Consider the following 24134-nt stretch of genomic DNA (forward strand, 5'->3'; position numbering starts at 1 on the left):
TTTAAGGGAAGAAATTTTCGCGTTTTTTGCGTTTTTGATTTGCAATCCTGAAAATTTGATCCGCCAAACGTCCTGAAAAACGAAATTTGCGAAAGTTTTATTCTCGCGAAAAATCCGAAAATTTTGCTATTGACCTTTTTGAAAAATTTGTTGACGAATTTTAATATTTTTTCTTGCTTTGTTGGTTTTTAGTGGAATCAAAATAGAAAGAAACCTTAGTTGAATAGAAATGTTTTTCGCACCAAAGTTGATTTTTACTAAAACGCAAAAGTTTATTCTCGCGAAATATCCTATGTCACGTCACGTCTTTCCCGAAAGTTAACTCTAACACATTTATATACCATAATTAAAAAACACACATACACGATCAAAAAATTTTTTTCTTAGAATTTCCGCTGCCCTTCGGCAGCCTCCTCAGTAAGAATAGTTTTTGCCTCTGAATTCTTACTGAGGAGGCTGCCGAAGGGCAGAGAAAATTCTAAGAAAACATTTTTTGTACCGAGTTACCTAAGTATAATTTGTCATACAACACACGGGATCTCTTAAACTCCTTGGCCCAAAAAGCCAGTGACCGAAAACATAATGCTAACCAATTTCGCGCTTTTCTAAACTCGCGAAACTTTCTTTCCGTGAGAGTTTCTTCCCTTAGTACGCAAACGGTAATCTAGGGTCAGAATAGGTAACAATGGCACAATTCCTCCTGAAGTAGACAAAATAGAATATTAGTTACTTTTTATTTTTCTTGTTCCTATATTTATCGTTTTCGTTTTTGTCCTTCTTTTCATACTTCTTCTATTTTCACAAAAGAGAATGGGAAAGAATTTCTATTTGGGTTAAACTTTTGCATGGCACGTAAATAGAGCGTTTATATCTCATTCTAGTGGGTGATAAAAGAAAGTATTCCTTTTCCCCAGAAACGGTTTAGATTGGCAGTTTCTGAAGTTAAATGGGGGTACTTATCCCTTGGCATGAATCGATTTCTGCCTTGTGAAAGTTATATAATTATAGGCCTGAAAAGCTTCAGTCACAGAATTTATTTTGTTGCTTAACCGAGGGTATCCGTGGACCTGGAAGCTGAGAATCCGCCACCGCAGGGCACATAAGGGTTTTGATCAGGAAAAATCGATGAAATAAGACGACAAACAGGGCCTGAAATCACAGGTAACTTTTTCATTAAAATTCATCGAGACTTATTCTTAGATGTTTATGTTATGCAGAGAAAAAACTGTCCTCCTGGTATAGCATTCATAAGACTGATTTAATAAACGTGGCTTTAAACAAAATTAGTTAAAGGAAAGGATGGGTTCTCGGAAGTTAAGGTGAATGGTAAAAGTGAGCTATTCAAGTTGGTTGTAACTATTTGAAAATAATAAGAAAGGTATTTTGTTGGGTTCAGTCATGTCCCGGAAACTGAAAATTAAATCAATTTTATAAAGTGGAAAAAATATCCCTTACCATTTTTTGTTTACTTTAATACAATCATATTTATTACATGGGTAGCTTGAAAAGGTCCTGTTGGATAGAAAGAAATATAGTGTTTCACATCCGGCGAAAATGATCACGAGTTCCTACATTAATGTGGTGATGTTGGTGATATTTGTATTGTTTATTACGTAATGACTTTTGCCTGACTTTTGAATTTGATTTAATGTTGCTTTCAAGGTTTGTAGTTTTCTAGAGATTTATCAAAACTTTTCAAATCCCAAGATTTTGCTACATGATATTTTCCAGTGCGTCAATTTATTATCCGCCAATAATGCGCCATGAGAATTTTGGTTCAAATGTCGAAACATTTCGATATGAAGAATTGTATCAATTTCAGCCTGCCTGTGTCAGATAGAAACCTTTTTTCGGATGAATTCCTCCAAAATTCTTGACAATTTTTCACAAAAACCTATCAGCTTTCCATAGTTGTCCAAACAGTCCTCGCCAGTAACGCTAGAAATGTGTAATAACCTGAATAAGTTGAGTACGAACTCTTCCAGAGGCGTAGCTAAGAGATGTAGAGGATGCAATACTCTAAGTGTCATAGTTTGGTTGTTAAATCTTCAATTGGTCCGCAAAATCCTTCATTTGTCGATAAAATCGTCTATCGCCTAACGAAATAGCGCTCAATTTCTATTAACCTATACCTAGGCTTCGTCGGTAAATGATGCTATTCATGACCCCCCTATAACCCTCCCCCCAAAGTATGTGTGAGAGGTGCTTTTTAAATACCAAATTTAGATGGTAGAGTAGAGCAAAGAAAACACACTCTTTCCATTTTCATATCTTGATTTATAACTGAATGAGGTTACAAAGATAACTGACTAACGATTTACGAATTGCAGATTACATTGTGTCTGTCACGTGATAACAATACGTCATGTGATCTTGGGAGCGTCCTACCACATATGGAAGGTCAAGCTACGCCAATGGTTATTTTTATCTAAAAATGAGTGTGCCCTACCATGACGGGCTTTGTTTCATGGTAGCTTGTTTAATTTCCATATTTGATCCTACTGTTTATTCTTAACTGGTCTTGTTTACACCAAGGTTTCCTAGAAGCTTCTATTAATACCAAACACGCATTACCCCCACAAGACCCCAAATCTTCAACGGCCCCCGCATTTCCGCTCAAACACATAGAATTGCCAAACAGCATTTTAAAATGTCACGTAATTTTAGAGTTCTTAGGTGTAAAGTCATAAATAATCTTTTTCTGTTTTGAATTTTGAGAACATGACTTAGTTCACGAAATACCTCATTTCTCGGTTCTCGATTCTAAAAACAAAGACACTGTGACAATAATTTGATGGAGGGGAGGGGAAGAGCCTTTGCACTTGTAGCTATGTGCGAAATACCTTTAACTTATTTCTCTCGTTAGAGGTATTTCTTGACACATTTATGTGATGCAAATTCAAAAATACGATAGATCAGTTTTTTGACGTCATTAGTTAGGAATTTCATAATAATATCAAAAATATATCAACTAGGATCAACTAGGCTTCAAAAGATTTGTCTCGCTTTCGGATTTCGAAGCAACACTCTGATTGGCCAGTGATAACTTGAAGCAGAACTCTGATTGGCTATCTTGCAATCAGCAATTACTGTAGATTATTACATACCCAGGTGTCAGAAAAACCATTTTCTTTTTCTCTTGCACCAACTCTAAGCTCATACAATCCACCACCCGATGGTATAGACTAAAAATTTTCACTTATAAAGATTTTCGACGATTCTTTAAACTGATAACTCTAGAGATAGACCAACGAACAGATAATTGTGAAAGAAGTACTTGGGTTTCTGATGTTTCTAGAAAGGTTCTTTGTAATCATAAAAGCCACAAGGACATTAGTACACTATCTTTTATTGATTTTTGCGTAGCTGAAGTTATAGGTCAATTACCAAGGAGTGTTTAAGAAGCAAAACAGAAAATGAAGACTTGATTCTTGCTCAGGGCTTTTACGAATTGCTGTTTCATCGTTGCCTATGTCATAGTCTAGAATTTTTCACTTCTTTTAAATGTCCAACGCAAAATCTAATCGATGATGAAGTTAGCGATGTTAAAATTGGAAGATTAGAATTTTGGGGAAGGACTTTTTTATGAATTCTTTTTTCAAAAATATTTTTAAATACTTTGCTTAGCATCGAGGATTTTTTCCCTTATCATTAAGACTTGTCTGTGAAATATAATCAACTCTTAACTGTAATTCTTCTTAATAAAGATCTTAAAAATTATGATAAATTGTGCTAGAGTTGAGCAGTCGAGGGCATTTGTTCAAATTTTCTTGGGAACGCCCCCCCTCTCAGCCAGTGCGAAGCGTGTGTAGATGCCAACACCGCATTTTGTCCAATCAGAGCTGTCGATTACACGTGCATGTTCTCTTGGGAGAAAAGTTGGGATTGGTAAAACTTTGCGTCCCAAGAGGACAGAGATCTTTCTCTGTTCTACCACAAAGATAAGATGTCATGGCTGCTCCCCTTACAAGCTGAACACAAAATTACACAAAAATTATGGCTCACGAAGCACTAGTGACAAAAAGACTTCACAATCCAAGCCGAAGCCTACCCTCTCAAAGGTACTCCTCTTAAATTCTATCATTTTCTTTGTTATATAAGGTTGCTTCGAACTGTGGAAAACTACTGCTTTCTCACAAGATGGCGCGCGTGGTTTGTAATAGGCCTAACATTATGTTATAAAAAAAACAAGAAAAAAGTGTCTGTCATGAGTTGTTGGCTTGAACATCCCAAGTATTTATTGGCTTGTAAGGTAAAAATCTGGTATATAAATAATGAAGTTGTCGAATTGTAAAGAACTTTGGTATGCGGGGATCCAGTATTCAGGCAGAGGGGCTCGTGTTGTGGTCCTTGCTAGCTTGCTCTATGTACATTCGAGTTAATAAAGGTTTCGGCTATGTGGATAGTTGTTCTTGCTATTTTAAATCTTATGAATAAAGAATTAAGGTAGGAGATTGATAAAGTCATTGAAAATGATTTATTGAAATTGAAAACATAAAAAACTTACATCCTTACATTATAGAAAAGTCAAGCATTAAGAAATCCCCAAAACATCTGCTCAATAACTTTGAAGAATAAAGATACATTTTCAAAAATTGACTGTAATTGAAAAGTTGAATGGAGCGATTTTAGAGCTTTTCAAAAGTGTTCATTGTGATATGTACCTATGTGAAAAAGGAAATGATTTTTTTTTCTTAGATCTTAAGAAGCAAATCTTCTGAATCCCTTTTCCGCTCGTCAGGGGTCTCTTTTTATGAAATAAGGGGAATTTAGGGATTTACATTTTCTCCGATTGTAATCATGTCTGGAATCTTGAATTCATAATATTGCTTTGGACTAAAGTGATTCCACAATTTTTACAAACTACTTACTGTTGAAATTTCATAGTGTAGTTGTAATTGGAAGGTAAAAATGCTTTCAGATATGTAGGAAGCATGATCATGCCATGTGCAAACAAAATTTTTATTAAAATTTCCTATTTTTCAATTAATTTTGAACAGATTTAGCTTTCAAAGCGTATGTAAGATGCATTGTTTAACAAAAAAATAATATTTGATACAGAAATTTTCGACTCAGCCCCTTCATTTATTTTAGATCGTCAGCAAATTGTGGCCCTCTTTTTTTATTGAACAGTGATATTTCTATTTAGAGTAATGCAAAAATAAATTCATAAATGGAGGAACGCTGTGCAGTAAGTGCTACGAATCCTCAACGCTCGTGTTTAAAGGGCATGTGTCGTGAACTTGATTGGCTAATGCAATACAATTATCTCTTTTGTTTAGTACAAAGCAGGGAATCGAGGGTGAATTTTTACAGCAGTAAAAATTTATCAAGAAGAAATGAAAAGTCACGAAACAATGGAATTCCACACCAAAAGCTTTTGTTTTATTAGCACTAATGCGACATATGCCCTTTAATATCCTAATTGCTATCAAAAACTTAAAGAATTGGAGTGAATTGTGAATTGAACTTGTAGAAGTTTATCTACAAGGTTTGGACAATCCACAGATTTCGTTTTTAGAAAATAACGTATGTTGTAGATGTCATATCGACAACAATGCTGATAAATGCAAACTCTTTAGTTTGGTGATACAAAATGGCGGGAAAATGAAACGATTGAACCATAACGAGGCTGGTTTCAAGAATGCACTTTTCATATTAGAACAAGTTGATTGTTGCCAAAAAGCTTTTGAATTGTTTGAGAGGTGTGCGTATTAAAGACTGTTCTTATTTAGAGATTGATTTTTCTCGCAACCACATCCTATACGCTGTTTCGAATACCACTTATTCACACTCTCGGTTGCTACTTCTAGTAGAACTGACTGACAAATCTACTCTGTTTTACTGTAAAACAAATATATTTCAAATAAACAGATATCGAGATAAATTTTCAAATAAAACAGCTTTTTACTTCGAATATTTCATTTGAGGCTGGTCATAACTTGATCTTATTATCAAGTGTGATCTTCAATAAAAACAACTTGCGTCTTTTCTTGAATGAAAAACCTCAAAGTTTTTATTGGGTTTTTCAAGTATGTTCTTTCATTAAAAAAGCCTCATTACGATGTGAACAGGCAATACTAGCTGACAGTGGAAAGTCGAGAGACACAATGACATGATGTATACAGTATCTGTCTTCATATTTTATTCAATCATGACGAGAATCACATAGAATGCGCTCTTCTACAATGTACGGATTTTTAACTGAATATTTACATCCATTATTTCAGTTGATAGATAAATAACAGAGAAAGGGCATCAACGTGCCCTATAATAACAATTTTTGAAATAAATATAGCTTCTGAAATAGACTTATGTTGATAATTTATCGTACATTGTTCTGCAAATTCACAGTTAAAAAGGAAAAACAAACAGAACATTCACGAAATTTTAGCACCAAAATCATGGATGGCCCATGTACTTTGAAGCAAGGCGACTAGCAACAGGACCAATTCAAAAGAGGCACATGGGAATGGGTTTGGGGTTATATCAATTCGAAACAAAAAATCAAAACGAAAATGAAATCTTATATTTGGAATGATGGGAATGTTTGCATCGGCTTAAAATAGGCTTGCTTTGATGAAATACACTCAAGAAAGCCACAAGTGTTTTGATATGGTTTGGTAGCTGCAGTAACTGCACTGGGTTCAGTGTAAAGTACTCCAGGCAAGCCTAACTTTGCTTTGAGATCTGGGCCTTTGTAAACACAAAGGGTTTTTGATGTATTTTTAAATATAAAAATGTGTTTCTCACTTATTACAATTAAAGCAGGTAGTGGCTGGATCGATTTACAATTGGAGGAATTGCTCTCGAAAAATAGGGGTGCATATACGAAAAGTGATATGAATGGGGCTCCTGTGCATGTCAGATTTTAAGCCTGTGTTGACTTGTGGCCTAACACAACTTGATCTTTATTAGGAGGTCAATAATGTAATTCTAGTCAATAATACAATTCTACTCAAAAAGCAAGTATTAAACTTTATTTATGTACAAAGTTTTGATTATGTCTCTTCTTCAAGTAACTGAAGTTTAAGGCAAGTGTCTCAGCCTTTCGTGATCTTGGACATGTCGTTTGTTTAGGTTTTGATAAAAATAACGGTTTCGATTCGATCTCACATTTCTCGCTTGTTTTATCTCAGGCGAAAAATACTAACGTTCAAAGAAACGGATTGATGAACCCGCGGGGACGGTAAAGGGCTCACTCACAGTTGAGCTGAGACAACTTGGGGGCGGGGCACTAAATTAATCTAAACTATGGCTAATAAAATATATCAATACTTCTGAATAAATTAGAACATATGATAAGAAACAGTCCAGTATATAATTAATTTAACAAAGGCATAAAACATATCAATCTCTTATAAACAATGCAAGTCAATCTAAAACAAATTGGCTGCTTCAGCACAGCAAAAAAGCTTAAAATTCAAATATACTCCACTCTTTAGTTATAATGTTTCGTGTTATTTTTCAAGTGGAGATTGAAAGTGAGACTTTAAATTTCGAGTGAAGAGCATTTGCCTCTTAAGTAATTTGTTATGAATGAAAGATGGGGGTATATTTAATTATCTAAGAATTGTGAGCAGTCAGTTGTGTGAGCTCTATACATGTACCGCTTGCTCACCAAACATCGTTAGAAAAAACCCTTCTCAGTGGTGCTGAACTGGAAGTTCTGCCATTCATTTCTGTTTACGAATTCCGAATTAGCAAGTAATTGAATCAAGTGGTTGTCCCGCTGGCCGGATGATCATAGTCCCATTGAAGTCTCATTAGCTCGAGGAAGACAATGTCAGTATAATCTGGGTGAATAGTGGGGGTAATACCAAAGCATCCTGGTGATTAATGAAGAACCTGAGTATGCTGTTTTTTACCTATCGAGAGCCCTTGAAATTAGGGTTCTATGTTAATCCATAAACCATAGACTAACTGATGCCTCCATTCATCGAACAGAGGCATTTCCTTGCACCCCACTATCCCCAATGAATAGCGCGATTTATAATACTCATAAACATAGTTGTAAGTTAAGCAACCCTATTCTTGGCACAATCTATTTAATGGTAATGATATCAGCAGATCGCTAACTGAACAGAGCCTTCCTTCATCACCCATAATAAGATCTCAAACACCACAGTGAATTGTCGACTTCATGGCTTTAAAAACAGTCTAAGAAGGATGTGATTGCAACGAAAACGGTAGTTTAACTGGATTAGGGTGTCTTTGATTAGCAAAACTCGTTGGAAAGTGGGTGAGATTCCTCATCATCCAGCCAGCATAGCGAGAAAAGACAAAAAGGGTTAAGCCGATCTAACATTTGTATTGTCACTGGTAAAACCAAAGTTTTTAGGAATATGGCTGGTCTATACAAGATATGAAAGTGAACATGTAATTGTATGAAAGGCCTGTCAATGAACTGAAATTTGTGGGAAGTGCTTCCAAGTAATCCTTAAAATGTCTCATCTTGATGTTCTAAGTCATTACATGAGCTTTTTAGAACCTGGTACATCGACTGTCCTAACTAGCTTTTTCATAGTTAGCGGGTTTCAACTCACATCTAACACGGTTCACGAATAAAACAATGATTTGACAGTGGTGCTGCGCTTTTCAGTCTTTCATCAGTTATCGAAACAGTGCTGGCATTCTTGAAGGAGATTCGTGAGAGTCCCAGGGCTTGGATTTATGGCAGAGTGTCATCAATATATCTGTTGCAATGTCCACCTTCACGCTGCCTCTGGTTGAGTCAGCTATCCATCACTGGGGATATCTCAGCTTGTAACCACTGGGGGTATCTCAGCTTATTCAGTGTGTTTGATGAAACATCATCCTCTACCTATTCGTCCAGGGAGAGCTACGAGAAATGCAGGTAGCTGCCGGTTTTCTCAAGAGCTAGGCCGTCTGCAAGAGGTAGGCCAGTAGCTTGGCACGGTTTACTTGCAGGTGTTATCCACCTTAACTTTTGCAAATTTGTATATCACAGTATTCCCACCGTTTATTGGTTTTAGTGGTGAAGCACCAAGGCCTTTTCCGCCTACCGCCGGGGTTTCGGCAAAAATTGTGGTTACCAAGTCCGCGCTTCGTGGTCTGAAAGTTCTTTGAATGTCTATGTGGGTAATTGTCACTCCAGTACTGACAAGTAATACCCGTTTCTGTATAATCAAGCTCTCCTCTGTAATCTCGACCATCTCCGTAAGCACTCTTGAAGCAACCTATAGAAAGAAAATATTCTAATCAGTTTTATTTTTCCAAATAAAATCTTTAATCCCATAAATTATAAGCGACTTGAAATCGTCTCTAGTAATTCATATATTTCAAGATAAGTTATATTGCAATCGAATTAGATGAAAAAAGCCTAAATTCTACTCATTTAACTTTAGAACATTTCTTCGTCCTCCAAACAATTAAAAAGGCAATTTTATTGCTTCAATTTGTTTATGCATTTGTTTCAAGATGCATTTGTTTATCAGATGTTTTTGTCAGAAAAGCACGCAAGAATTTTACCTTTTTGCGATTCTTTAGATGGAATGGGATTGCATTGGTACATTTCTCTGATCTGTGCAATGTCCAGTTTCGAGAGAACTCGGCTTCCAATGGTACTTCTGCTAACACCAGCTTTCCTCCCAATACTCGTGATTTTTATTGTGTCTCTTCTGTTGGCACTGAAAGCTCTGGGACCGTAATGCATGATGGACCAGTAATCATACGCATAGCCCAATGAGTCGACGAGGCGGTTGCTCATTCTCCCTATAAAGAAGGTAAATCTTTGTAAAACGGTGTAAAATAGATGTAAAACGGAAAAGGGCAGAGAATTATGTTCCTTCCGTTAGGGTGTCATCAAGAAGGCTGAGAAGGAACAACTCGCTGTTTCTTTGGTTTTGTTGTTGATGATATCTGTAAAAATATTCATGTTCAAAGGCTGACATTTCAACCATTAATTTGGTTTTGAAAGATCTTGAAATCCATTTATTAAAACCCATTCTATTATAAAGAACAGTTATCTTATAAACAACAACCAAACTAAAATAATTCTGCGAAAAAGGTTAATTGGGCTTGCTCTCTTAATACGATGAAAGATATAAAAAGATGGCTAATCAAAACTTACTGAATTGCCCAAGGTCCGACCTCTTGATGTTCCGTTTGATAATTTCGATGTACAAATCTCTGTCTCGTCGTGCTTGCTCATGGAAAAATCCAACAGCATGGCCAATTTCATGCACGACAACGCCTTTCGTTGCACAATGCTTGGCGATTGAGATGTTTTGCTGGTTGCCTGCTCTTCCAACGGTAGACCAGCACCTGGGAAGAAGATATACATCAGTTTCGAGGATTTGCTTAGAAGTAAAGAGAAAATATAAAATAAAGACGTTTATGGGCTCATCAATGGCTAGCCAGAAATAAAGTAAGATGGAGTGTTTTAAGAAACAGTTGAAAACACGCAGTTTAATTTCAAACGCATGTTCCAGTATAAAAAGATCCTAGAACCAGGGTGAGGACTAAGTTGAAAATTTCTTTGCTACATCTTCTCGAAACCGGTTTATGAAACCAGCCTCGAAACAACAGTGGATATGCTGTTGGGATTGCAATGTTTTAAAGTATCATGAATATGTGTGATCAGTACGGCTCAATTAAGCACAGCCTTAGTATTAAGGATACAATGTAATATATTTTCATATCATAAAACATTGTGTCTTCACTTTATGTGTAAACTCAACAAAGTATGAAAAGTAACAGGCCATTAAATATATGTTGTTTTGAGAGAAACTTCATTGAGGTTATATGACAGTTTAAGACTCGCGTTTGTGCGTGCCTGTGCGTGCGAAACTAGTACGATTAAAAGGTTGGTCTGCGTCTACCGCGGGTTAGGAGAGCGTTTAGATGAAAATCAAATTTTATTACAGCGCATTAGCGGTAATCAGTGCGATGATTAGTAAGACACAAGATAACGTAAATATTTTTGATATCTAAAAACAGTGCTCTTCCTTTATAACATTAGCTCAAGGCTGATAACCATTTAAGTTATCTTGAATCCTTAAAAGGCCGGGATATCTCCTTTTCCGCCACGTTCAAATATTTCCAATGGATTTTCATAAAGACACAGAAAATCATTAGATTGGCTGTCCATATCGTTTAATCTTATTTGACCGTATGTTTTGAAGTTCAACTTCACGTTTACCAAACCCTAGCGTGTTTTTTTGCGACGAAATTGTTATCGTATTATGAGTTTCTACCCAGCATTCGCCAAGTTTCCTGTATGTGAGATTTCTATGGAAACAGTGATAGTGCGAGAAACCGCTCCTCTAAACCATTTAGTGGCTTGGTAACTTTCGTCACCAAAAATACTTCACACAGCATGGCTGCAATTTTCAAACAAATCTCGGCTGAATTTCAACCATAAGTCACAGAAGAAACTGCATAAATGCGAACAAAACAACGAAAACTCCTCCCTCGGCACGACCCCGGGAAAATTTCTAACGGGATGCACTGTCCGTTATCAGGACACACAAAACGGGAAGCAGAAAAGAGGTTTATTATGAAGAATACAATGGCTCGGTTGATGCCGGCAAGAAGTACCTCTTGAGCTTGATATAAGTTCATTTCTGGTACATTCTTTATCACACTGGGAAGGAGGCAGTTATGTTTATTTTGCGCAATTTGGAACAAAAAGTTCAATGCGTCATTGGAGAATGGACTCAGAAATAGGCAAAACTGGGAATAAAGCAAAGGAAGTTTTCTAGGGAAGTGACCAGCACAGAAGACTTTCCGTTCACCTTGTTTTAAACATTTTTTATCTTAAGCCGTTACCAGGCCTCCATCAAAAACGTGCCTCAATCAGTTTGGCTTCTCGTTAAAGAACTAGATGGTCGACTAGAGAGGTTTTTTCAAGATAGAGGATTGTCTATGCTACTTTAAAAAAATTACAAAATTAGAAATAGGTTGCATTTGAAGAATGAATGAGCGATGTACTGAGCTTTATTGAAATGATGCTACGAGATCACTTCTCTCTTTGGGCCTAATACCTCTCTTCTCCATTTATCAAGACTAGACTCATTCATCGTAGCTGGAATATGAGACTGCAGTAGATAAATTTGACAGACGTAAAGATTTCAGAAACATTTACAGGACGCCAAATAAATAGACAAAAAGAGCTGGGAATTGAAATTAAATGGTGACACTTTAAGAAATGTTCCTTTCACGATGCTCCAGCTAATTGGGTAATTATGGGTTGAACTCTCCTCCCCTTGGCTAAAAGAAGCAGCATTCTCACATCAATATAATATATCCACATTTAGAACGAGGGTAAGCTGCAGGCAAGCATAACTTGCCAGCAGCCTAGACCAGTGATTAAAATTCCCAAAAATCTTATATACCAGGAAATACTATTGTTTCTTGAGAATAACGGAAGGAGTGGCTGGCAGTCAGATTCCTCAAAGTGACGCCAAAAACAAAACTAAGGAAAGAGTGACTAGAAGGAATGAAGGCCAATTTGCGAGGCTATTGTGATAGAAGTGCTTCTTCAATTAAATAGGCTATTAAATAGGGTAAAAGTTGCAAAGAGTAGTCAATTAAAGTGAAAAAAATTTTAATTCCTAGCTGCATACGTCATTTGTGTAAAATTTGGAGCAACTTTGTATCGAATGTTTTTGACACCTTTTCCCAACATTCATTATATATCTTACCGCCAAATTTGCCCTGTTTTCTTGGTAGAGCAGTAAGAGCACAGAATTAACATGGCCTAGGCAACGCATACCAGAGCCTAGATAAGCATCCCGTTCTTAACTGCAAATCGACAAGAAAGTATTTCCATTCAGAGGCATAATATTTCCTTAATAAAGAGGCACGCGACCTATTAAAAAACCCGGATCTTATTCCAGGTAATTGTTACGGCATTTGGGGAAGTTATCAGTATCATTGGCGGGAAATTGTCACAAAAATGAATGAACCAAGTAAATATCGTGCTCTTCTTCATTAATGACAATAATTGCACCGCATTTGTAGACTGATAACAGGAAATCGATGAGCTGGACCCATTGGAAGATACCAAGAAGCCGGCATGAAAACCCTGCTTCTTTAGTGCACCGGCTGGGTTGGGAAGCTATTAAAGATCAACCCAGACAACAAAGTGCGTAGTGGGACAATAACCTTAGGGTAGGCGATTGACTTAAAAAAAGCTCTAGTATACCTGAATAGTTTAGGCTAACCTAGATTAGGCCTAAATAACCGAACTTTTCAAAATCATCCACAAAACTTTGCTATACCATAAAAAGAGCATAAAACAGGCTCAAATTACTAAATTTTCGATTTTCCCAAAACTTTTCTACCCTGACAGCCTAACCACTGTGGCTCTGCTGTGAACTAATTAATTCTTAAGATGGTATTTGTGTTCCCATGATTTATTGCAAGGGTTTTTAGAAAAAATGTTTATGATGAGAATCTTTGAAGCTGGATATTTCGCGAGGAAACAGAGAAAACAGGTTACAAAGGCAGTAGTTTTGCAAATGCAAATTTCTACATGTCAGTGCCTTTTAAACTAAAAGCTCAAAATTCTAAACGCTTAGAATAAAGTTCCCGTCAATGTATGTGAAAAGGATCTCGTGTTTTCTTTGTCCAGCGCAACTCTGTTTCTACAGATGAAACTGAGGAAGCTAGAAGAAAGGACCAAGTTTATTATCCTAGTGTCCGGAAACCAAATAGTGGAATGGGAAGGAATACAGGAATTAATAGCAAGCAGAGAGGTTCAATCAAAGTTGCTGAATCTTTTAATTCATGAAATTATGAATTTGTAGGGTCAGTGTTTTCATTGTCTGAGAACAGCGGGCCCATTCTGCGTCTCAAAGTAAAGCGGTCTTGTACGAGTGGCTTAGATTCTCCTACAAAAAGGATGCCATTGTGATTTTGACAAGCAATGCGTAGTCACGGAAATTCCAGAGGCGTGCAGGTTGTAGTTGAGCCCGGTTCCTGTTTGTTACAAAATTTGAACATTTTCTCTAGATCCCGCCCTCTTCATTGACAAAGTTCAAAACTAGTGGGTTTAACAGTGATTCATGGCAGCATAAGCAACGTCAGTACCTCCCTTTTATTCAAAAACTAAATTTTCTCAGTTTTGCAGTGAAATTAGGCTTTCCTAGGTTTGCCTTCTTTCTCTGTGATCACAAATTTAAAAAAAGATGTCATCTCGCTTTAGCCTCGATGCGAAGTTTCAGCCTCGGTACAATTTCGGGCTGAATAATCCTAGCAGTAATACGGAGAAAAGCTTGGTTAAGCTTAATTTTTGAAACCTAAATTATTTCTTATGTTTTCAAGCAAGCTAATGCATTGAAAAAGTTTATTAAAAATATCCTACCAGTAGGAGATGGTCGTTTAAAAGTAGATAGGAGCTTGATTGAGGTATCACAGCTTCTACAAAGAGCACGAGAATAGCATCTCGAGTCCAAAGGAAAATGCTGGAAAGGTATAGAAAAACGAGCATTGGGTTCCCATATCCATTGTTTAGATGAAACTCCACTTGTTAGGGTAGAAAGCGTGGGAGAATGTTCCCAGAACTCCCTTGGGGGCTATAGGTGTCAAAAATAAGGGAGAAGTGCGACTAAAGATAGTCCATTGAAGTGAAATCAAAAAGGCAATTAACACCTTGTGGTGTTCTTTTTAGGAAGCAAAGAAGAGTTAAACGCACCATTATAGCGTAACAACGGGACTAAAGTTGTTGAATATATCAATTTAAGTAGCGTGTTGTTTTATGAAAGGCATCTTGACGCTTTAAGGTCAGCTTGTTCCTGGTTGGTGCATAAGGGCAAAGGGAAACCTGGGGATGAAAATGGTTGGGGGAGCAGCACCCTTTTTTGAAAGCGTGAAAATATCGCTTAGAAGATCTGTTGTTTTCTGTTTTTCCAACTTTGCTTTTAAAGATGGAATATAGAGATACGAAAGGGCATGCACCTAAAAGGTATTGCCCAAAAGCTCATAGCCTCTTTTGATGTGGCTGTGAATAACTGGCAAGACATATTGTGAAGCATTTCACCAAGGATCAAACAACCTTTAGCCAAAAAGTTGATGTCCATTGATTCTGAAATCCTTTCACAAACTGTTAGTCAAGGGAGGTTGTCCTAAACCTTAAGTGTTTGGTGCCGCTGCATACAAGCAAACAAACCCAAGCGTTGTGAATGGTGAAGCAGATCAGGCAACCCAATAGCTAAATGTAAAATCGTGATCGAAAACATCTTATGAAAGAGTATTCGAGTTCTCTTTGAACAATAACTCATACAATCAAAGCCCCTTAAATAAGAATGTGTACAAATCTATGCTAGAGATTGTACACAGACGACCTGCCGTACAAACAAAGAGAAAGTGAGGTTATCCGTGTAAGCGCAAAGAGAGCTTTAAGAGATTAAGTGCATTCAAATATAGATTAATTCCTGTTGCAAGGGATAAATAAATAACGGTCGATACAATCGTAACAATTTCGACACGTTATTTGAGAGAAACATAACGTGGAAGCTCCTTCGATACTGGAAAAATGCCGTATCTGCTGCATTAAGTTGTCGCTTAAAAATTCAAGTGTTATTTATGAAAAAATATGCTAAATGAGAAAATTCATCCTTCACGGCAACATCATAAGAATTACGACAAAATCGCAAAAGTTTCGACAAGGCATGGACTTGATTATCGTTATGTTAGCGTAAATAGTTCTTTTTAATAGAGCCAGCTAAGTTATATGTGAATCGAAGCTCGTAAATGCATTGATACTTACGATTCGCCATCATCGAAGAAATGAATGAAGTCTTGGTCCGTAGGACGCTTTCGGCGAAACCGTATGCACTTGTTGCTTTTCCAGTGCTTTATAGCCTTTCTAATGGCATATTTAGTTGCTGCCGCTAGAATGAAGAGGAAAGAGGGATTAGGGTGAATAAGATCTATCTTCACATTGTGGTCGCTGGAAGGAAAGTGAAGGAATGAAAAAGATGAAGCTTTTTGATGCTCTGTCTGTTTGCTTGTAAACAGCATTAACAAACTTATGAATCGGTTTTAGACAAGAAGAATTTACCGGAACCAACAGTTACTGGAATTTGAAGTGTTGTCTTGTTTATTTGGCTTAGGCAGAAAGTGCTGTTTGCTGGCTTTCATTTGTAACTCTAGCAGAGAGCTTCTTTGTATTTTGTGACGGTTAGGCGTGACTTGGAAAAAAGTGACAAACGTGACAAATATTTTGAACCCCTTTAAGGGTATTGGGGTATTGGGGGTACGAGCCTAGCTGTAGGCTTTTGTAAGAGGGGCTTTAATTGATATTTGCTGGGATATCGTGCATTCTCCGAGGTTTAGGTGGGAATCGTGTGATTTTCATTTGAAATAGTATGGTCCATTTTGTGCGTCAGCAAGAGTACGCGCTATGTGCTCGATTTGGTCGGGTTTGATTGAAATTTTATTAGTATATTTAGAGCAGGAAATAGATGTAAAACACAACAAATACTTTTAAGTGTCAACAGGAGAGCCGATTATCAGATTATAATAATTCGCAGGAAAGTAAACCAACGTTTATTTATCAATCAAACTGTACAGCAGAAATGAATGAATCGGTGGTTGGCATTCTACTCGCTCAAAGGCCTCTCTCAAAGGGCTTTCTCACGAAGAGCAATATGTTCGTTGTAACGGATTATAATGATCATACCATTAAAAACTGCTGATTTTTCATTTGAAAGGGGGCTGCACAATTCAAGGCTCTAGGAATGAATTGTTTGCACGTTTCTATAGAAGAAATAATTCAAATTTAATCTTTCCAGTTCGGTTCATATAGGTTAACTGAAAGATGATGAGAACTAGGACTAGCGTTCAACTTTACATGAAGCACCATCACCGAATGTTCGTATGCTCTCTTTGTATTATTAGGCCATCTAAGTTGTTTTTGACTGCCTTGTCTTCGAAAATTAGTGCGTTTTAGCCTATTCTAGTAAAGCATTGATCTTACTCCAATCTGTTGGTGGCAAATCATAAACTTCGTCAAATATTAATGCTATATCGATAAACATACCCTGCTTTATTCACTAAACTGACTTGGACTGATAAATAAGCAAAAATATATTTACACGAAAAGCTAATTTCCTGGTTACATGCAATATTTACATTTGTTTTGCAATTTATCCAAATGGTGTGGTTTTATGGCCAGTGAGGCATTCAAGAGGAGAAGTTAGATGAATTTCAAGTCTTTTTGGAAAAGTAAGATGCATTTGAGTCGTGAGACGAGTTATATATAGCTTTAAAAATTAGAAACAAACAAACACTAATGACAAACAAACAAGGATGAATCTTTCTGATCGTTTCTTGATAATGGGTGCATCTTGCTGATAATAAATTAGGCCGGAAAATATATTATGAAATACTTAGGAGTCTTATCTAATGATCTATTTCTAGTTTAAACGACTGTGCATTGTGACATTTATTGGGCAGAAAATATGGCCTCCTAAGGGAAGATAAGATATATTAATTGTCAGCTGCAGTTTGGTTTCTAGCAGCACGCTACGAAATTTACTGCTTTTCTTATCTTGGGAATAGCGTGGGATTCTAGTTTACTCACTGGCACTGGAAATTTGTTTCCAAATACAAACGGGCGAATTTGTTAAGAATGGATATCTAGGTTTGCATGTATTGCCATAAAAAGATGGAAGAATGACGTAATCTTCACAGTGCGAAAGAAATCATAAAACAGTGGCAAGTCAATAGCTATCATAACGAATTTCATTGCAGAACCCAAAGCAAGGGGGTAAATTTTCAGCTTCGAGATTCACACCAAGTAGCATAGAGCTTTCGCATTAAGCAAAAATTTCAAGCTGAACATGCCAAATTTCTTTGCGTCAGTAAAAGATTGGTTAAAAAATAACAAGAAGTGATTGTGGTAAAATGTAGTGATCTGTCAATCCTGGTCAGTAGATGCATTGCAGTTTATTTCTATAGTTTGTGTATAACAAATAAGCTCACTTGATACAACAGCGCCTTGAAAGAGTACATGAAAGAGTACGTGAAAGAGTCTTTAACAAGTATCATGTTAAGGGAATTTGCAAATTTCTAATTTAATGCGATTGATTCAATCCGTATAGTGGATTATTCTTATTCTACCTGAGAGGAAAGTGGAAACATCCTCATGAAATAAAGTTTAAAAATACTGGTTTATAAGGTATTCAAAACGAAAGCAAATCGAGCTGTTTGCGTCCACACATCTTAATGCACCAACTGACATGTTTTGCTATTCTATAAACCGTGTTTAAAAACAGGATCAAGCTTAGTCAAAGGCAGAAGTAACTGCGGTCAGCGATTCTGCTCTGTTTTATCTTAGTGATTAGAACTGCATCAGTGTTAAAGAACGCCTTTTCAATCAAAACTGGACGCAATTTAGTCCGTAGTCCCATTTTCAATACGAAGCTTTATCTGCTCCGAAGTGCCCAAAGCAGTCTCGCTACTTCATGTAACGACATCTCGTAAATAAATGCCACAATCGTTTAAAACTTCTTCCAACCCAAACCACATAATACCTTCCTGTGACCAAACACGTAAAAAGTATATGTCTAGAATTTCTGCAAGCTAAAGTAGCCTTCATATGCCTTTGGACATTTGGGTAGAGCATTCCTCATAGCAAAGCATTAAAATAGGCTAACACCGTTTAACAAAACGTGCTTCAAAACAATAATAAATCAGAAATATTTCAGTAATTAGATATTTTAAGGCAAATGTCCTTCCAAAAACGGATAGCCATTATGTTTTATTTTTGGTAGCAAAACATCTAAGCCATTCGATAAGACAGGATTTTTGGGCTTGCTCTAATAAGATAAATTAAGCATCGGAATTCAGTACTTGCTAATACTGTTAGCTAGAATCTATAAAATATTTGCTTTGTTTCTTTTTCAATTTTACGAATTGATGCACATATTGCAACATTGTCTTGTTTGTTTGCAATCAATCCACTCAAATATACCATAGATAGTGAACCGCGAAATTTGGCGAACTTCTAGTGCGAGTGTCTGCACCATTTTCTTTGAGCAGACATACTGGGATTGATAGGCAAAAGGAGTATAATGACAAGAATGTCCCATTTGCAGAGCCAAACTATCTTCCTAACAACCTCAGAAGTGAAGAAGATGGGCTTTGCAAATATCTTTAGCTTGCATTACATGTTACCGATCGGTGAAAATCAGAAACATTTGTAGGCGGTGTCTTACATCAAGTAAATAAATTTGCTACAGCCCACTGTTTAACAGCGTGGAAAGATCTTCAAACAATCTGCAAAATTGTACAGATGGCTAAAATTCTTCTGCTGTTTCTAACTTGTTGCATTAATAAGATCAAAAAATTTCCGTATTTGAGTGGAGGCCTTGTTTACAAACTTTGTGTCATTGAAGACCGTTCCGCGATGAAGCCTCGCAATATTTGGCAAATAATCCTCGAAAAAGCGAGGAATGTTTCTACCATAAACGAATATTTACAAGCATTGAGTCAACTTTGAAACTCTCAAACAAAATGTTTATATATGTTAAGAAGAAACAATGCAATGCAGCACGTGACAACGGGCACTCTAATCCGGACATCGCTAATTATAATGCTTCTCTAGTGCAATGCTGCGTCGTTGCAATCGTAATGCTGTGTGCCAATAATTAAAGATTGGTGCACTGGAACATTTCAGGTTTACTTGTGAACCTACAGCGCGAAGAAGTTAGCACCCCAATTAACATCACAGATCTATTTCGTCAATGGCGGACATAAAAAAGAGCTTTTTCACATAGTTGGCATAGAATGTTTTGGAACAAAAGAATTTTGCATAGTGTGGAAGTCTTTCCCTCAATTTGCATGCAATTGCTACATCAGTAATTAGACACAAAAATAATTATAATTTCCAGCCTGTTGTTTAAATAGTCAGGTAAATAGACAGCTGCAGACGCCAGGTCTATTTTAAGGGCTTTAGAAGTTTAGCATTGCACTTTAAAGAGCAGCATGAAAAGAAATTATTTTGGTATCCCTTTATGGGAAAGTTGCTGCAACATATCTTATCGCAAACGTTGATCTGCATTTCAAAATTTTATTGTGCTGCAGAATACTTGTTCTTCAGTGCTGCCGAATAACTTTTCTTGAAATGAGAATTATGCATGTAGAATTTTCAGATAACAGGGCCGTACTGCGCAGAAGCCGTGATTAAAAAGGCCGCTCCGCAGGCTCTTACATGTTTTATATAAATCATTACACCTCGTGCAATAACCCTCTGTGTTAAAGCTTTTTTCATTCGTATAACTTTGATAAAGAGGAGATCTCAAGCAGTAGGAATGACTGATAGCAGCTTATCACTCGCATATATATCGATGACAGAATCAGCTGTAGCTGTGTGTTTGAAATGACTATCTCGGGCGGTCTTGTTTTACATACAACTATCTATTGTGCAAGCATGCGGAGATGCTAGTGATACAGCTCTTGATACGGGTTCCCTAACTGAACGGGAATGGAGGTTTTATCAATTCTGCGGTGAAATGACATAGCAGATCTGCCTAGAGCCAAAAATCGATCACAGGTAGCGTGTCCGTAAAAGTAAAATGCTTTCAATGGGGGTGCCGCTAGGTTTAGACCAATCGACGTAGAGTATCTCAGTCTTAACCAATAAAATCACAGAACAGCTGAATTCACATCAGCAGTTTGTCAGCAGTTGTTACGGACGTGTGTGCAACTGCAAGCTACATGGAAACACTGCTTTTAAACTAAAATGACCTAGAAACAGTCTTTTTTAATTGAAGACAACAACCTATTTCTTTTTCTGAATTTCGTAAAGTTACGCACAATACACCAAGAACACCACGAAAATGCTTTTGCTTTGGCAAGTTAAATTCGGGCCCGTCAGATTTTGCCCTGGTCGTGGCGCTCAATCAAATTTTCTCATGTCTTTATCGGAGTGGTAGAAATAGGCACAATTCGGCCTTACATATATTGTTGACAATTCTCTCATAACGATATGTTGGTAAAAACAAAAAAATTACGAGATAAGGAGAATATTTGCTATGCATTAAGATTCATTGCATATATATTATTCATTGTAATTATGGCCTAAATAACAGAAAGGTGGATTAAGAGGAGAGGCTTAAGGTTCTCCATAATGCTAGTAAAGCAATATGTATCAATATACAAATACATATTAAGAGGGTTTGATCTGACTAAAAGCATGAGTCCTTGTGGGATATCTATATTTGGTTTTACTTGAGATTATATTGGGCTCAACGGAATATCAAAGGGTCAAAAAATTGTTCTCTTCTTTAAAACAAAGGCATATTGAATCGGATTGGCCTTACTATTTTGCTAATTAAAGAGATTCTCCCTTGTTTAAAGGTGAATTTTTTCGATAACATGCGTGAAAAACAAGTTAACTTGACTTACGCAGGCTTCTGTCTATGGTGTAAGGAATTACCCTGTTTTTCCAACGCGAGACTTTGGTCCTAACAATCGCTCGTTTCCTCCTCGGAGGCAGGTTCCTGTCCACCTCCATGTAAAGTTTTGTCAAAGGGTCAAGTTTGATGTCCCCTTGAAAATATTTGTGATTGTTCAGCTCAACAGGCTGCTCTCCTGAAAGAATAAAGAGAGGAAATGAGAACTAAAAGATCTATCGAGGTAGTAGTAATCTTGACACAACCACAATTGCGTTGAAACTGGGACAAGCTTTTCTTTTATTCGAAGGAATTATTCTTTTGTTCCGAAAAAATGCGTCTCTTATATGAAGGTTTTATATTACCTTCCTGTTACAAAATTAAAAAAAAGACAAATTACAAAATTACAAAATAAACCTTTTCTAACTGGTAAATGAACTAAAATTTCATAAAAAACACTACGTTTTCATATTTTTACTTAATGCGATGTTACCTGCGCAAAACAAATTTATTCTTTGCCATTACTAAAGAGAGTTACATAAAATCTCCCATATTCTAACGATACTTGTTTTCATGAATGCTAGCCTAAAAAAGTCACACTCTTGTTTGAGCGAAACGATTTTATTACTCAATAAATTGTTACATTCTTGGCATCTCCAGATGATTTAGGGGAGGAGTTAAAATGACCCGCCCTGTTTTCCCACCGAAATTCATAAAACCTCAGAGTCCAAGGGAAAATGCGAACTGAGTATCGAAATGAGAGAATACGGGCATTGGGAATACAACCTGCGAATCTTCTACCTTCAATCCTCTTTACAGATCAGCAGTGTTAGCTAATGCTCAGCTATCCGTTTATGCAAAGAATCTTTCTGTACACGAGAACAACGCTTGCTAACCGACGACACAATTTATATTTATCTACCTCGCAATTAGGTATTTTCTGCACCGCTAGTTGCTGGCGTATTTTACAGTTTTCCCACGTTTTAAGGAGGTTTGCAGCCATGTACCCATTGCCTTCGTGTTGAAGGTAGCCGAAAAACATGGAAAGTGTTGAAGATTTTTACAGTTAAAAACACCGAAACTACAGCGTGTACAGCATGGGAATAGAGAGTAAAAGAACAGGATGGTCTGACTCTCTCCATTTCTTTGATACCTCTAACAGGGAAACAATACCGTACAGGGGATCTCCAAGTCATGACGACTTTTTTGTAAAAACAGCATCAGTGTTAGTGCTCGCGAACGCAACCTAATAGGCGTTTCACTGATAAATAATTAATTTTTCTTAAGCTTTTGGTTAGCCGAAGGGAGGATCATATTATTAACGCATACTGAAAAAACATTTACCTTAATTTGAATTCGTAGGAAATCAGGATTAGCGAGCCTTGATTGATCCTCGAATTTGAAGGTAGAGATATCAATTTTCTACAAACCGCTTAGCAATCAAATGCATTCGTGTTTTTATAACTTGTAAAAAACCTTATAGCATGCGTAAATCAAGCAAAAAGATCTAAAAGTTGTAGTAAAGAGCAGTGTGCAGGAATCGTTGCTATCAGTGATGAGAACGTATGATAAAAATTACCCAAACATTCTTAATCGGAAACTATGCACAATGAAGGATGTGGCTTTTTCAATTGGCCCCATAAACGCTAATTTGTCAAGTTCAAATGGCAAAAAAGACGGTGGCTGTGCTTTCGTAAAATTATTAGCTAAATGTTCTTACCTTTGACTAAGCTTTTAAATCTTCCTGCTGACAACGTATTAGTGCAAAGTACTTGCGAAAATAGTCTTAAAATGGTTGCAAACTCTCGACTTGGAAGAGAAAACCGTTTCGACTAACACTGAAGACACGGAATCTTGTTAAACGAATGTGTGTTTGGATAAAAAACCTTCCACGCGAAGCCCATTCATTGCCTAGATTTGTTTCATACAAAACCTTTTGATGACCTTTAAAGTCCTCGATCAAAACATGTCATATATTTTGAAAAAGGATACCGAAATAAATGATACATACCGAAGTTTGGATGAAGCCTCTCAAACTCCTCATCTAAAGAGCCATCTTCAGGCAAGTCCTCAATAGTTAGTATCTTCTTATTCGATTCGTTAGTATTTTTGTTTGATCCGTGTAATGTGGAGTTCTGACTCATTAAGTAAATTTTTGTAGAATTTCTCTCGTCTTTCATAATTGGTATGCATACAACGCGTTCAACGCATATTAACAATAACGAGCAAATGAGACAAGCTGCTTTTAGCGAAAATTCCATCTTTTCCATTTGGTAATATATACTTGACAATAAATATAAGCTGCAAGCTCAATCACGATCGATTCAACATCTGATAATATATCCACTTGGAAACAAACTTTTCCTCTGCTATACTCTACAATACGACCCCTTGGAGGAATACCATGTATGTCTCCTTCTCATGTTCGATTGAAATGCTCAAGATTTTGCGAATAGACTTGATGTGTAGTGTACTAGCAATTTGTGATATTACCCCCTGAGCGAGACAGAGCAATGTTAAGTGGACGCCTCGTTAACCGGAGATCACGGGGGTAGCCTTGACAAACTGCTTACAACAACTTTGGGTCTCGCGGGCTTCAGCCTCTCTGCTTTTGGCGGCCTTTACAGACGGCAGGCTGCCACAGAACAAGGTGAAATACCCCATTCAACAACCGGACACTGTCTGAAAGAAACAATTTATAACTCGACACCATTTTTGACAAATAACTACCGAAGTGTTATGCTTTGTTCCTCTCACGTTAAGAGA

At 36.9% G+C, this 24134-nt stretch overlaps 2 protein-coding genes across 2 annotated transcripts in view; one reads left to right on the forward strand and one right to left on the reverse strand.

Annotated features, from left to right (window-relative positions):
- The first annotated feature begins 2816 nt into the window (after positions 1 to 2816).
- LOC148958431 (uncharacterized) overlaps positions 2817 to 24134 on the forward strand; it is a 50943-nt gene continuing 29625 nt past the window's right edge. The window contains exon 1 of the mRNA XM_089112705.1: positions 2817 to 4061. Coding sequence (XP_088968831.1) covers positions 3813 to 4061 — 249 coding nt within the window. The 5' untranslated portion in view covers positions 2817 to 3812. The remainder of the gene's footprint in view (positions 4062 to 24134) is intronic.
- LOC135685400 (zinc metalloproteinase nas-4) lies at positions 6117 to 24031 on the reverse strand. Its single transcript, XM_065201332.2, has 6 exons — positions 23380 to 24031; positions 21382 to 21567; positions 15737 to 15860; positions 10094 to 10287; positions 9493 to 9735; positions 6117 to 9200 (listed from the first exon to the last, which is right to left on the reverse strand). Exons 1-6 carry the CDS (start codon positions 23636 to 23638, stop codon positions 8944 to 8946), a joined length of 1263 nt encoding a protein of 420 aa, XP_065057404.1. The 5' UTR covers positions 23639 to 24031; the 3' UTR covers positions 6117 to 8943.

This window comes from Rhopilema esculentum, chromosome 15 (genome assembly GCF_057945365.1).
Source record: "Rhopilema esculentum isolate cy_ngs chromosome 15, ASM5794536v1, whole genome shotgun sequence".
Taxonomy (NCBI): domain Eukaryota; kingdom Metazoa; phylum Cnidaria; class Scyphozoa; order Rhizostomeae; family Rhizostomatidae; genus Rhopilema; species Rhopilema esculentum.

Excerpts from the sequence above, each read along its gene's own strand:
- LOC135685400 (XM_065201332.2), bottom strand. The coding sequence starts at position 23,638 with ATGGAAAAGATGGAATTTTCGCTAAAAGCAGCTTGTCTCATTTGCTCG. Across the intron at positions 10,288-15,736 it reads TTCTTCGATGATGGCGAATC|GTGCTGGTCTACCGTTGGAA; the intron begins GTAAGTATCAAT and ends TCTTCTTCCCAG. Across the intron at positions 9,201-9,492 it reads ATCTAAAGAATCGCAAAAAG|GTTGCTTCAAGAGTGCTTAC; the intron begins GTAAAATTCTTG and ends TTCTTTCTATAG.